Genomic DNA, 10,472 nt, shown 5'->3' with positions numbered 1-10,472 from the left:
AGAGAGAGAGAGAGAGAGAGAGAGAGAGAGAGAGAGAGAGAGAGAGATTGGTTGGTTAGTTGATTGATTGCTTGATTAATTCTGACCACTAGGAACCAAAGAGGACAGGACAGGATGCTGTGTATGTATGGAATGACACTCACGGGTCTGTGTTCATCTGCTGCTGTGCTGTCTGTCTGACTCAATAGTGATCTTACTGTCCATTTTTTACTGTGAGGATAATTTGGTAAAGGTGGCTTCCCTATGCTGCCTTTAATCATGTCAGTTGTGGACATAGCCACAGGAAGGCTTTAGAGTTTTCTTTAGTTCAGAAAACAAACAAACAAAAAAGAAAAACAAAAAAAAGTTTTTTTCTTATTTTTGCTCATATGCAAATGAGAAATGGAAATTTGATTCATCCCCCTCTTGAGGAGCAATGCAGACTTGTTCCCTACACTGCCATGGGTGGTGAGCTAGTGAGCTTCCTTTTCTTTTCTCTGATTAACCTCCTTGACTCTGGTGGGTGCTGGAGGAAATGTGGTGTCCATTAGAGACAAGGCAACATTTCATGCTTCCATAATAGGTCCAAAGAGGCAAATTTATTTCACTTCCCCTTCTTGCTCAATTCTAATGATTTCATATCTGTGCTGCCAAAAGTATATTTGTGTTTGTTTGTATCCAACCAAATACTATATATCTCTGCAGATTTGCACATAACCATGCCTCAAGTATTGACATCTTTTACTCTTTAAATGATGGCTGAGGATTTTAAAATTATTTTCTTCCATGTGATATTTCTATACTCTTCTAGTAAGGTTGGGTATTCATAGAGTCAGCTAGATTCTCCACATTGACCAGAAGTCAGGATTAAATCCCCAAATTTCTAAATTTTCATGTATATAAATATGCACACACATTCTATCTGCCTTCTTGACCATCCATCTGTGTATCCATCTATCCATCTGCTCACCTATCCACTCATCCATCCAACCACCCACCTACCCATCCATCCATCCATCCTCCATCCATCCATCCATCCATCCACCCGTCCGTCCATCCATCCATCCATCCACCCACCCACCCATCCATCCATCCATCTTCTATCATCTATCTATTTTTAGAAAAAAATTAATAACAAAGAAATATGCTCTCAGAGATTTTCTGAGGTTAGCAAAGGGGAAGAAATTATGAAAGAGGAGCTGACAGGATTCAATTTAACCTTTTTTTTTTTGTCTATGTGTTAATTATTCTGTTCATTTCTTTTACTCTAGGACCTTATTTGGAGCCCTTCACCTGCACCTTGGAGGAGCACCTGAGGGTCCAGCTGGCACCGGAAAGACAGAAACAACCAAGGATTTAGCAAAAGCTGTTGCCAAACAGTGTGTTGTTTTCAACTGCTCCGATGGGCTGGATTATTTGGCTTTAGGAAAATTCTTTAAGGTTTGGATCAGCAAACTCCTCATTTCTTTACAGTAGGGTAGCTGATCAGTGATGGAAAGGGGTTACAAAGAGACACAACTGCATGCAAACAGAGGCTTTACTATGTCGTGTAAAGTAAAAATTATAGTCTCAAGAAGTCTCAAGCACAAGTGAGCTCTGCCTCTTTCCAGTCCCTGCTACGGGGGTCACTCTATCTGACTACTCCTAATTAGGTCATAGACTTAGAAATGTTAGTTGGCTATTTGAGTATTCTGACCAGAAAGCAGCCTCTCTGACCGCATAAGTCAGGTTGGATAGAGGGTTATTATAGCTTATTATTTTAAAAAGCAAATAAACTTTGCTTTAAATGGGTTCTTTAAATGTATTGGGCAGATAAAAGTTTGAGAACCACCCACTGGATAAAGGCTGTGGTGTGGAATTCCAAAGATTTCTTTAATCTCTATGCTGTATTATCAATAAGTTTCAGAGTTCATTAATTGACTGTTATAGATATATCTTAGGTTTTCTGCATTGTAAATGTATAACTCTTCTTTATTTTAGTAGTGTGGGTATGTGTCTATACATATGTTTGTGTGTTTGTGAGTGTGCATGGACATGTGTGCCATGTGCAAGGAGGTCAAGAATCCTTGAGTCCTTCTCAATTGTACTCCACTTTGAGACTGGGTTTCTCACTGGTTTAGAACACACCAAATAGGCTAATCTGGCTAGCCAATGAATCCCAGGGAATTGCCTGACTCTGCCTCCCCAGCACTGATATCAGAGGCACATATCACTATGCCCAGTGTTTGTGTGTGTGTTTGTGTGTGGGTGGGTGGGTGGTGGGGATTGTTCTCATGTGTGTGTGTCAAGCATTTTACCAACTGAGCCATCTCCCCAGATCCAGGAAGACCTGGCCCCTGGCTGACTCACACACCTTCTTGTCCAGCAAGCTTTATTTATCTAGATTTGTCAGATCCTAGAGGTCTTCGAGACTGTGAAAAGAGAATCAAGGTGGACTGTGCTTGTGTGGAAACTACATGAGCAGCTTGGTTTTAGAGACTACAATTCCTTAAAATATGAGGCAGGCCGTTGAGCACAGAATGATCTGTTTGGGATGGATGACCCTTCGCATTTACTTCCTTTTCTTTTTTTCTGTAATTTTCCAAATATATTTTAACTATACTGTACTATTTACTTTTAAATTTTTTCTTCAGCAAAAATGAACAATTTCAAAAATTAAACTACCAAAATAATATATTATTTCTACCCAATATAGTGAACTGTTTTCCTGGGTGATGTGTGTTGGTCATTTTAAACAATTTTATAATTGTATAAGACTTTATTTGTGATTTGAAAATAGGGTAAGATTGTTTTGAAGGCAGTCAAAATAGTAAGAAATAAAATGATAGGCGACATTGGAATGGCATTTAATTTATCTTCTATAGTGCCATATAAGCTTGACACAATGACTAAGAAATAATTGGCAGTTAGAATATACTAGGCATGATTTGAATAAATAGTACATTCCAATGTATTCAAAGCAATGCCTACCTTCTTTATCATAATATTCTTCATTCTTTAATTTAGATTGATAGATTTCAATAGAACTAAATTTGCTTATTGCTAAGTGCTAATTGATTGTACAGGTACATTTTTGGTGTGAAGTTCATGATGAACAGTGGGAGTACAAATAAAGGTATAGGTCTTACTATTAAGAACTTCATTCAAGCATTATTTTTTAAAATATCATCACAATCTGCATATTTGCATATATGATGTGAAGCAGCCTGTTCTCTGTGACAGCTAAACCTTCTGTTGTATTATTCACTGGAAATCAAACAACAAGAGGTAGTGTGCTCTCAGGAGACTTGCCAGTCTTTGCTATGCATGGAGTTCAGCACATATCTGTGAGGCAGTCCCTCCTTAGGATTATAAATTGGACTTTGAATGTTACTTGTCTATTCTGCTTACAAAGCAGTATCTCTGGCAATGGAAGTCATGTTGCATAGATGGTTATTACAACCCATTATTTTTAAAAAGCAAATAAAATCAACTTGTAAATAAAGAATAAAGGCTTGGAAATTATAGATGCACCCCTAAATACCTAAAGACACATTCCGAGCAAAAGCAATAAATTGGGAAGTTTTCCAGTTGATCAAACTCTTTATTTGCCTAGAATAATGAATTGCTAATGAAAAAATGAGCTGTCTTTAAAGATAAAGGTAAATAAGCAATTTCCTTGATGGGATATTAAATCCCTGAAAAGATCAGGTGAAATGCATCATTTCAATCAGATAGAGTTGAAAATTTTTATTATTCTTTCCTCCCAGGGACTGTTATCTTGTGGAGCCTGGGCTTGCTTTGATGAGTTTAACAGAATTGATTTGGAAGTACTTTCTGTGGTTGCTCAACAAATCCTTACTATCCAGAGAGGTAATGAGCTTGTCTGTCTATGCAGCAAGTGAAAACAAAGGAAACGGGGATGGGCCTCAAGTGGCACAAGCTGAGGCACAGCTAAGTCATTGTACTTGTGGTTCCCACAGGCATTAATGCAGGTACCGAGCTCCTAGTGTTTGAAGGAACAGAACTAAAGCTTGACCCCACGTGCGCTGTCTTTATAACAATGAACCCTGGGTATGCTGGGCGGTCAGAGCTGCCAGACAATCTGAAGGTATGGAGGCTGTAATCATAACATGCTTCTCTTTCACCATTTGTGAATGCAAAGACAATATGTGATACTTGGATTGTGTTTTTAAAAATCTGCTTCTAGGCACACCATTTTGGGAAATTATTCTAGAAGATAATGTTTAAAGCTTCAAATAGATTTACAAACTAAAACAGGTACAACTCCAAAATTTCATAGTTTTACAATAGTATTGATTATCACAAATAAGAAAAGACAGAAAAATACCCAGTATCTCTTATTGTAGTCTATCCTTTCAGTTTTATATACATTTTAAAGGGCTCAAATATGACAATTGTGTAGGGGTGGTAGTTTTGTTTGCTTCTTTTTTTAAAGTTATTTTAAAACTAGGATGAACATTTTCCTGTCTTTGTAAACATGATCTGGACTGTAAGTAGCATTACTGAGCTGTTTTTCTGATGGAAGTTTAAGTTGCTTTCAGTTCCTGCATTATAAATAGCACCACTAAAGACTGTTTTGCTAAAGGCCTCTCTCCATTGGAAGACATCCGTTAGCTGAATTGCCTTTAACACTGGTGAAACCATTGACTTGTCATATCGAGTTTCTCAGTTCCTGTTAATATATGGCACTTTTTCTTTTAATTTATAAGGGACAAAACACTGTCCTAGTTGAATAGAATAAAACTCTCACTTTAAAACAGTAACTTTTCATTTAGTAAGTAAAAAATGTGTTTTCTCTGTATATTTGCCCTCTTTATTATATACTTTCAGGGTGAATTGCATGTTTATGGATTGTGTATAAGGAACAATATTTGTTGGTGAATAATACATTAGTAATTATGGACCCAAACACAAGATTTCTGACTAAATCCTACAAGCCTTCTACTGTTCACATGTGTGCAGCCACAGCACCCCAGAATCAGTCTAACTGCTGTCAAAGAGCTTTGCCCTTCTAAACTTGCCCTTCATGTTCTTATGTGATGAAGCATTTTGCCTTAGCGAAGGAAGGGATGATTTAAAAATGAGAAGTGAGGGGTGAAGAGATTGTTCAGTGGGTGAATGTTCCTGCCTCCAAGCCGAAGCACCAGAGACCAGGACCTGCATGGTAGAAGAGAGAACTGACTCCCTCAAGTTGAACTCTGACCTTCACACTCTGATCACCACATGCAGTTTGTAGCATACATACCCTTCTCAATAAGTAAATATAATACATGTTTAAAAGAAGAAAGTGGTAAATTCTTTATATAAAAGGCTCTTTGTGACATCTTGCAGTTTTGTTCTGGAAAGCTCTCTCTGCAGCCCTTCCTTCTGTTCTACACTTAGACTAGTCTGCTATTCAGTGGGATTAACCTGAGTACATAAGGAGTCACAAAAGCAGAAGGCAAGATTCTGTGAGTAGCTGTTCATAAAATGCTGGAAGACATGATTAGTTGAATCTGCTAATGCCTTGTGTAGACTGTCTCACACCGTGTGTGTGTATGTGTGTGTGTATGTGTGTGTGTGTGTGTAGTAATAGATATTTGCCTTGCAGTTCCTGGGGTGTTGGGTGTTCTTTCTGCATTAAGCTAAAGCCCCTGTGAAACTCCCCTGACTTTTCTGTTGCTACTGTCCTCCCTTTGTGGTTGGAGTTGCTATAGAAACCTGTTTGCAAGTATACATGGAAATTCCTAGCTGGGTGTGGTGGCCCCCAGCCTGTAATCCAGTTCTTGGGAGGCAGTGACAGGAGGACCAAGAATTCAAGGTCATCCTTGGCTACAAACTGGCAGGGGCAAGAAACAAAAAAGGAATTCTAACAAAAAGAAATGAGCTTTGAATTCCTTAAAAGAAAAGAAAGAAAAAGGAAAAAGAAAAGGAAGGAAAGAAGCAAGCAAGCAAGCGTTGGCCCCAGAAATGGTTAACATCCTCACTATTATCCCTGAACTCTCTCCACTCACACCTAACCCTCCACCATGACTGCCCTTTTAGTTTCTTTTGACTCTGCACTGTCCCATTGGCATCCCATCTTCCCAGCCTTCTTCACTTTTGGCTGTGCTGTTGTGACAGCTCCCTTGGCACAGATGTCTTTTGCTCTGAATACTACTATTGCAACACCAATGTCTTCAATCAAAGGAAATCCCAACCATGTAATTCCAGATGTAAAAACTACTGGGGAGCTGGAGAGGTGGCTTAGGGATGAAGACTGTATCCTGCTCTTGCAGAGGACTAGAGTTTGCTTCCCAGCACTCGCACTGAGTGGCTCATAAGCAGTGTGACTATAGCTCCAGGAGACCCAGTGCTTTCTTCTGGAGTCAGCAGGCACATACACTGACATATGCACCAACTCAGACACAGGCACACACATACATATAATTAAGACATCAAAAAAACCTTTAAGACTATTGGGGTCTTTTTTACCCACAAAATAAAGCATGTTTTAAGAGCTAATGCATGTATGCTGCCGTTTCTTGTCTATCAGAGGGCTTATGTATCTGTCACAGTGATTTTTTTTAGCCTCTGTGTGTCCCATACCTTTCTGCATGCTGTTTTCTCTCTCTGAAGTGCTCACCTTAGCGATGACTTTCCTCCCTGACAAATGAATTCAGTGTTTGAACAAAGAACCATTGAGCATACATACAGTTCAGAAATGGCCATGGGCTATGTCCTGGGCTGGGCATATCTTCTGTAGGTTCTTCGGAGACTCTCCTTCTGGGTTTCCCTTCTTCTTGGGTTGCTGGAGGCTAGCTTCACACAAACTTCCAAGTTGGTGAGCTCTCAGTCTGCCTGGAGTGATGGGACTGCTGGCTGCTTCTTTTTATCATGTGCATTTCCCACATCCTCTTCTCAGCAAGCTCTGGGCATTGAGCCTGGGAGCAGAGGCCACTTCTGTTTTCTCAAATGCAGTGAGCCCTCCCAACTCTTTATATCTGACCAGCTGCTCCCATCAAAGAAAAAATTTCCACACATCCCCTCTTCCTTACTCTCCAAATACTTCATGATGATTCAATGGTTATGTACACTACTTTTGTAAATTTGACATACACTATAGCTTACATATATTTTGTGTAGAAAGAGTTCAATCATGTCAGGATAAAACCTGTAATTTCTTGAGCACATCTCTACTTCAGAGGAGCTATATTTTAGATTGGAACCTCTCCAAAGAGTTGTTACTAGTTTTTAAAATGGGCATATTCCAGATCTACTAGCATTACAAAGCCAATAGCATGACCCATACATAGCTTTCCAGAGAGCATGTAGTATGAAATTCTCTTGCAGCATCTGAGGAAGAGAGGAAAGTAGACACATTATGCTCAACTAACATCAAGCTCACACCTTGAATAAGATAACATGTTTATGACATGTCTTTCCAGATCCTTGGAAATAGTAGAAAAAAATATTGCTTGAGTATGGGAACAGGAATGAGGATGGGGCCAGCAGGTTGAGAGGTGATGGAGTCACATGAAGAATCCCAGGAGTCAGACTCTGGGGACCAGGATCAGGGTACATATCTGAGTTTATTGTGCAATTCATAAACTTACCTACAGTGTTGTGTCAATCCCAAGTCCCTAAATCCTATGCCAATTGTTTCTTGTCGCAAAGTCACCATGCTCCAAATGAAAGCCCTGCCCGATGAGGTAACTCAGAAGGTACAGGTGGAGCATAGTCACCTCTTAGGACTTCCATGAAGACAGGCAGTGGAGTTGGTGGGGTGGAACAGCCACCACTCTGGCCTCACTTTCTTTTGGCTGTCTCACCAATATTCCAGGAGCCATTTTCAATCCAATGCCATGTATGGCAGATTAGGACTCTTTGAAGAGTCACAGGAACCTGTGGCACCTCCCTTTCCATCTACTTTTTCCTTCACAAAGTTGATTTCCACATCCCCAACACTTAAGGGTTTCTTTGTTTTCAGTTGCATCGATATGCAGGCCTTTGGAGCATACTCCAGGTGGTACAGTTCTTCTTCATGCAGAACCCTTCTACAAATGGAGTAGACCCTGTAGAAACTTTTATCTCACATATCTGTGCTGAAGTCAACACAGAGGACTGTACTCACATTCACAATGACTTCATATGGTAAAACATATTCACACTCATGTGTTACTGAGATCTTTGCCTCACCCCTGTCCTGTTTCTCTTTCTGGTACTGAAAAAGACCTGCTACTAGTTAAGTTAGAATCCAATTTACTTTTGTTTCAAAAGCATTGAATTTTCCTCAGACTTATTGTATTGCTTAGAAACATACTGGTACTCCAAAACCAAACTTGGTGTCAGTATGGCACACAATGTTTGAGAGCCACCTGATTAGGTTCCAAAATATTTTTTTTCAATTTATAATGTGCGCATGTGTGTGTGGGTAAGTGTGTGTATGTTGTGTGTGTGTGTGTGTGTGTGTGTGTGTGTACATGCACAAGTATGGATGCTGGAGTACCACAGCATGTGTGTAAAGATGAGAGAACAGCTTCCTATAGTTAGTTCTCTTCTTCTATTGTGGGTTCTGGGACCCAAACTCTGGAGTTAGACTTGTGTAACAGGAATCTTCACCTACTGAGAAACCTTCTTGGCCCATAAAAAATGCTTCATTTTAGACAATTTCAATGTTAACTGTTATCTTTAGAAAAAGATTTCTAGTAAGTGGAACACCATAGTGATACGGTTTGGCAACTCCTTTACTTGCTCTAACTGTTGGTCCATTAGCGTAAGTATGTTCATAGTGTTCCAGAGCCATGTTATGGCAAGTGTGAGAGATGGAGATGATAGGAGGCTGGGAAGTCCACGGAAGGTGAGAGTTCAGCCTGCCTCACAAGGCACTGGAAATAAGCTAGGACTACTTTGTACTGTTGTCAAGCTAGACTGCATAACTCACAACTAGACAAAAGCTTCTAACTAAATCATAAATTCAGTCTTTCTCTCACTCTCATTAATTAAAAAATGTAGTTAAGAATCTACCTCTTTGAGGTAGATTCACATGATTAGTAATGATCTTTAATACTTTTTTCCTTTGGTATACAATGGTCTAGATTCAAAGTTACTTGCTCAAGCTATGTTTTTCAAAATTGTATGTATGTTCATGTGTGTGCATGGAAGCAATGTTTTAATACAAAATGTACTAAAGTTAACCCTGATGCACACTAACAATCTGAACATAAATGTCATATTTATTCTTTAAAAATCTATTTAATTTTATATTTGCTTACCATCACATTACATTTAGTCATCTTATAATATTGATAATTCTATGATTATAAATGATCTTTATAACTTGCAAAATTGTTGCTTTAATAGTGACCATCTATGGCTTTTCAGTGTTCTTTGCATTATTTATTTGCAGAAGGACTATTCATGTTTCTATAGACTCAAAAGATTCTGAGTATCTCAAAATGTTTCCTTTACTTAACACAGTCTTGTCATTGGGACAGCAGATTCCCTCCAGGTTATAAGTTAATTGGATCCCTCGAGAGCCTGACTAAAAGCCAGGCTTCCAACAGCAGGATCGTTATCACTATCCTGGGTGAGAGATCCAACTTGCTTGCATCCTGACTTCTGATTTTCTTTTTTCCTGTAACATGTTGCTTTCTACAAAGAACTTCGCAAAACTGATTCTGGACATTTAGAAAGAACAGTTTACCTAAAGCTAATGGTATGTTTATTACATACGCCTTAATGGAAAACCAAGTTTAATTCCTTTATCTATATGACTTGAATACTGTAACTAGTGTATATTAAATAACAAACATTACGGTGGGTATGGAATTACTGTAGAGAAGTAATTAAGACCACATTTCTTGATTAAACAAGAGTAAGATTGCCTTTCGACACCATTCCTTCATGCACTACAGGCTCTCTTCCGGACAGTGGCCATGATGGTGCCTGACTACGCCATGATTGCTGAGATCGTGCTGTACTCCTGTGGCTTTGTCACTGCCCGGCCGCTGTCCATAAAAATCGTAGCTACATACCGCCTGTGCTCAGAGCAGCTGTCCTCCCAGCATCACTATGACTACGGGATGCGAGCTGTGAAGTCTGTGCTCACAGCTGCTGGCAATCTGAAGGTAGAACCCAGTTCTGTGACTCATTGCATTCCTATTCATAAATCTCAGGACCAAGTGTGTTCATAATAGTTCCAGCATCTGGTTGCATTCATCATAGCTGAAAAAAAATACTTTGCTGACAATGAAAATAAAATGTTGTAATTTTTGTAAGGCAGTATACAGGTAATGCTTACTGTTTGAGTTTAAATATATGAAGTTAGGTAGAGCCAAAGAACACAGTCACATACTTTCAATAAGTGTTTTGAAGGCTTTCTGTTTATAGAACATGCAGCACTCTGTGGGGCATAATGAAATTAATATGCAGAAGACCCTAAACATCATCACTTACGTATTACAGAAACTTTTATTCTCCCGATGTAATTGTCATCCTGGAGGCTCACTGCCTCAGCCTGTTAATCTTGG

The 10,472-nt window shown here is 39.2% G+C and overlaps 1 protein-coding gene across 1 annotated transcript in view; it reads left to right on the top strand.

Annotated features, from left to right (window-relative positions):
• The window catches only part of Dnah7 (dynein axonemal heavy chain 7), a 249,661-nt gene that overhangs the window by 101,619 nt on the left and 137,570 nt on the right, over positions 1-10,472 (top strand). The window contains exons 24-27 of the mRNA XM_028765706.1: positions 1,251-1,419; positions 3,729-3,831; positions 3,942-4,069; positions 9,858-10,070. Coding sequence (XP_028621539.1) covers positions 1,251-1,419; positions 3,729-3,831; positions 3,942-4,069; positions 9,858-10,070 — 613 coding nt within the window. The remainder of the gene's footprint in view (positions 1-1,250; positions 1,420-3,728; positions 3,832-3,941; positions 4,070-9,857; positions 10,071-10,472) is intronic.

The sequence above is a fragment of the Grammomys surdaster genome, unplaced genomic scaffold (assembly GCF_004785775.1).
Source record: "Grammomys surdaster isolate TR1022 unplaced genomic scaffold, NIH_TR_1.0 165, whole genome shotgun sequence".
In the NCBI taxonomy this organism is placed as follows: domain Eukaryota; kingdom Metazoa; phylum Chordata; class Mammalia; order Rodentia; family Muridae; genus Grammomys; species Grammomys surdaster.
Note: the sequence above shows the minus strand (reverse complement) of the source record. Positions and strands in the feature narration are given on the sequence as shown.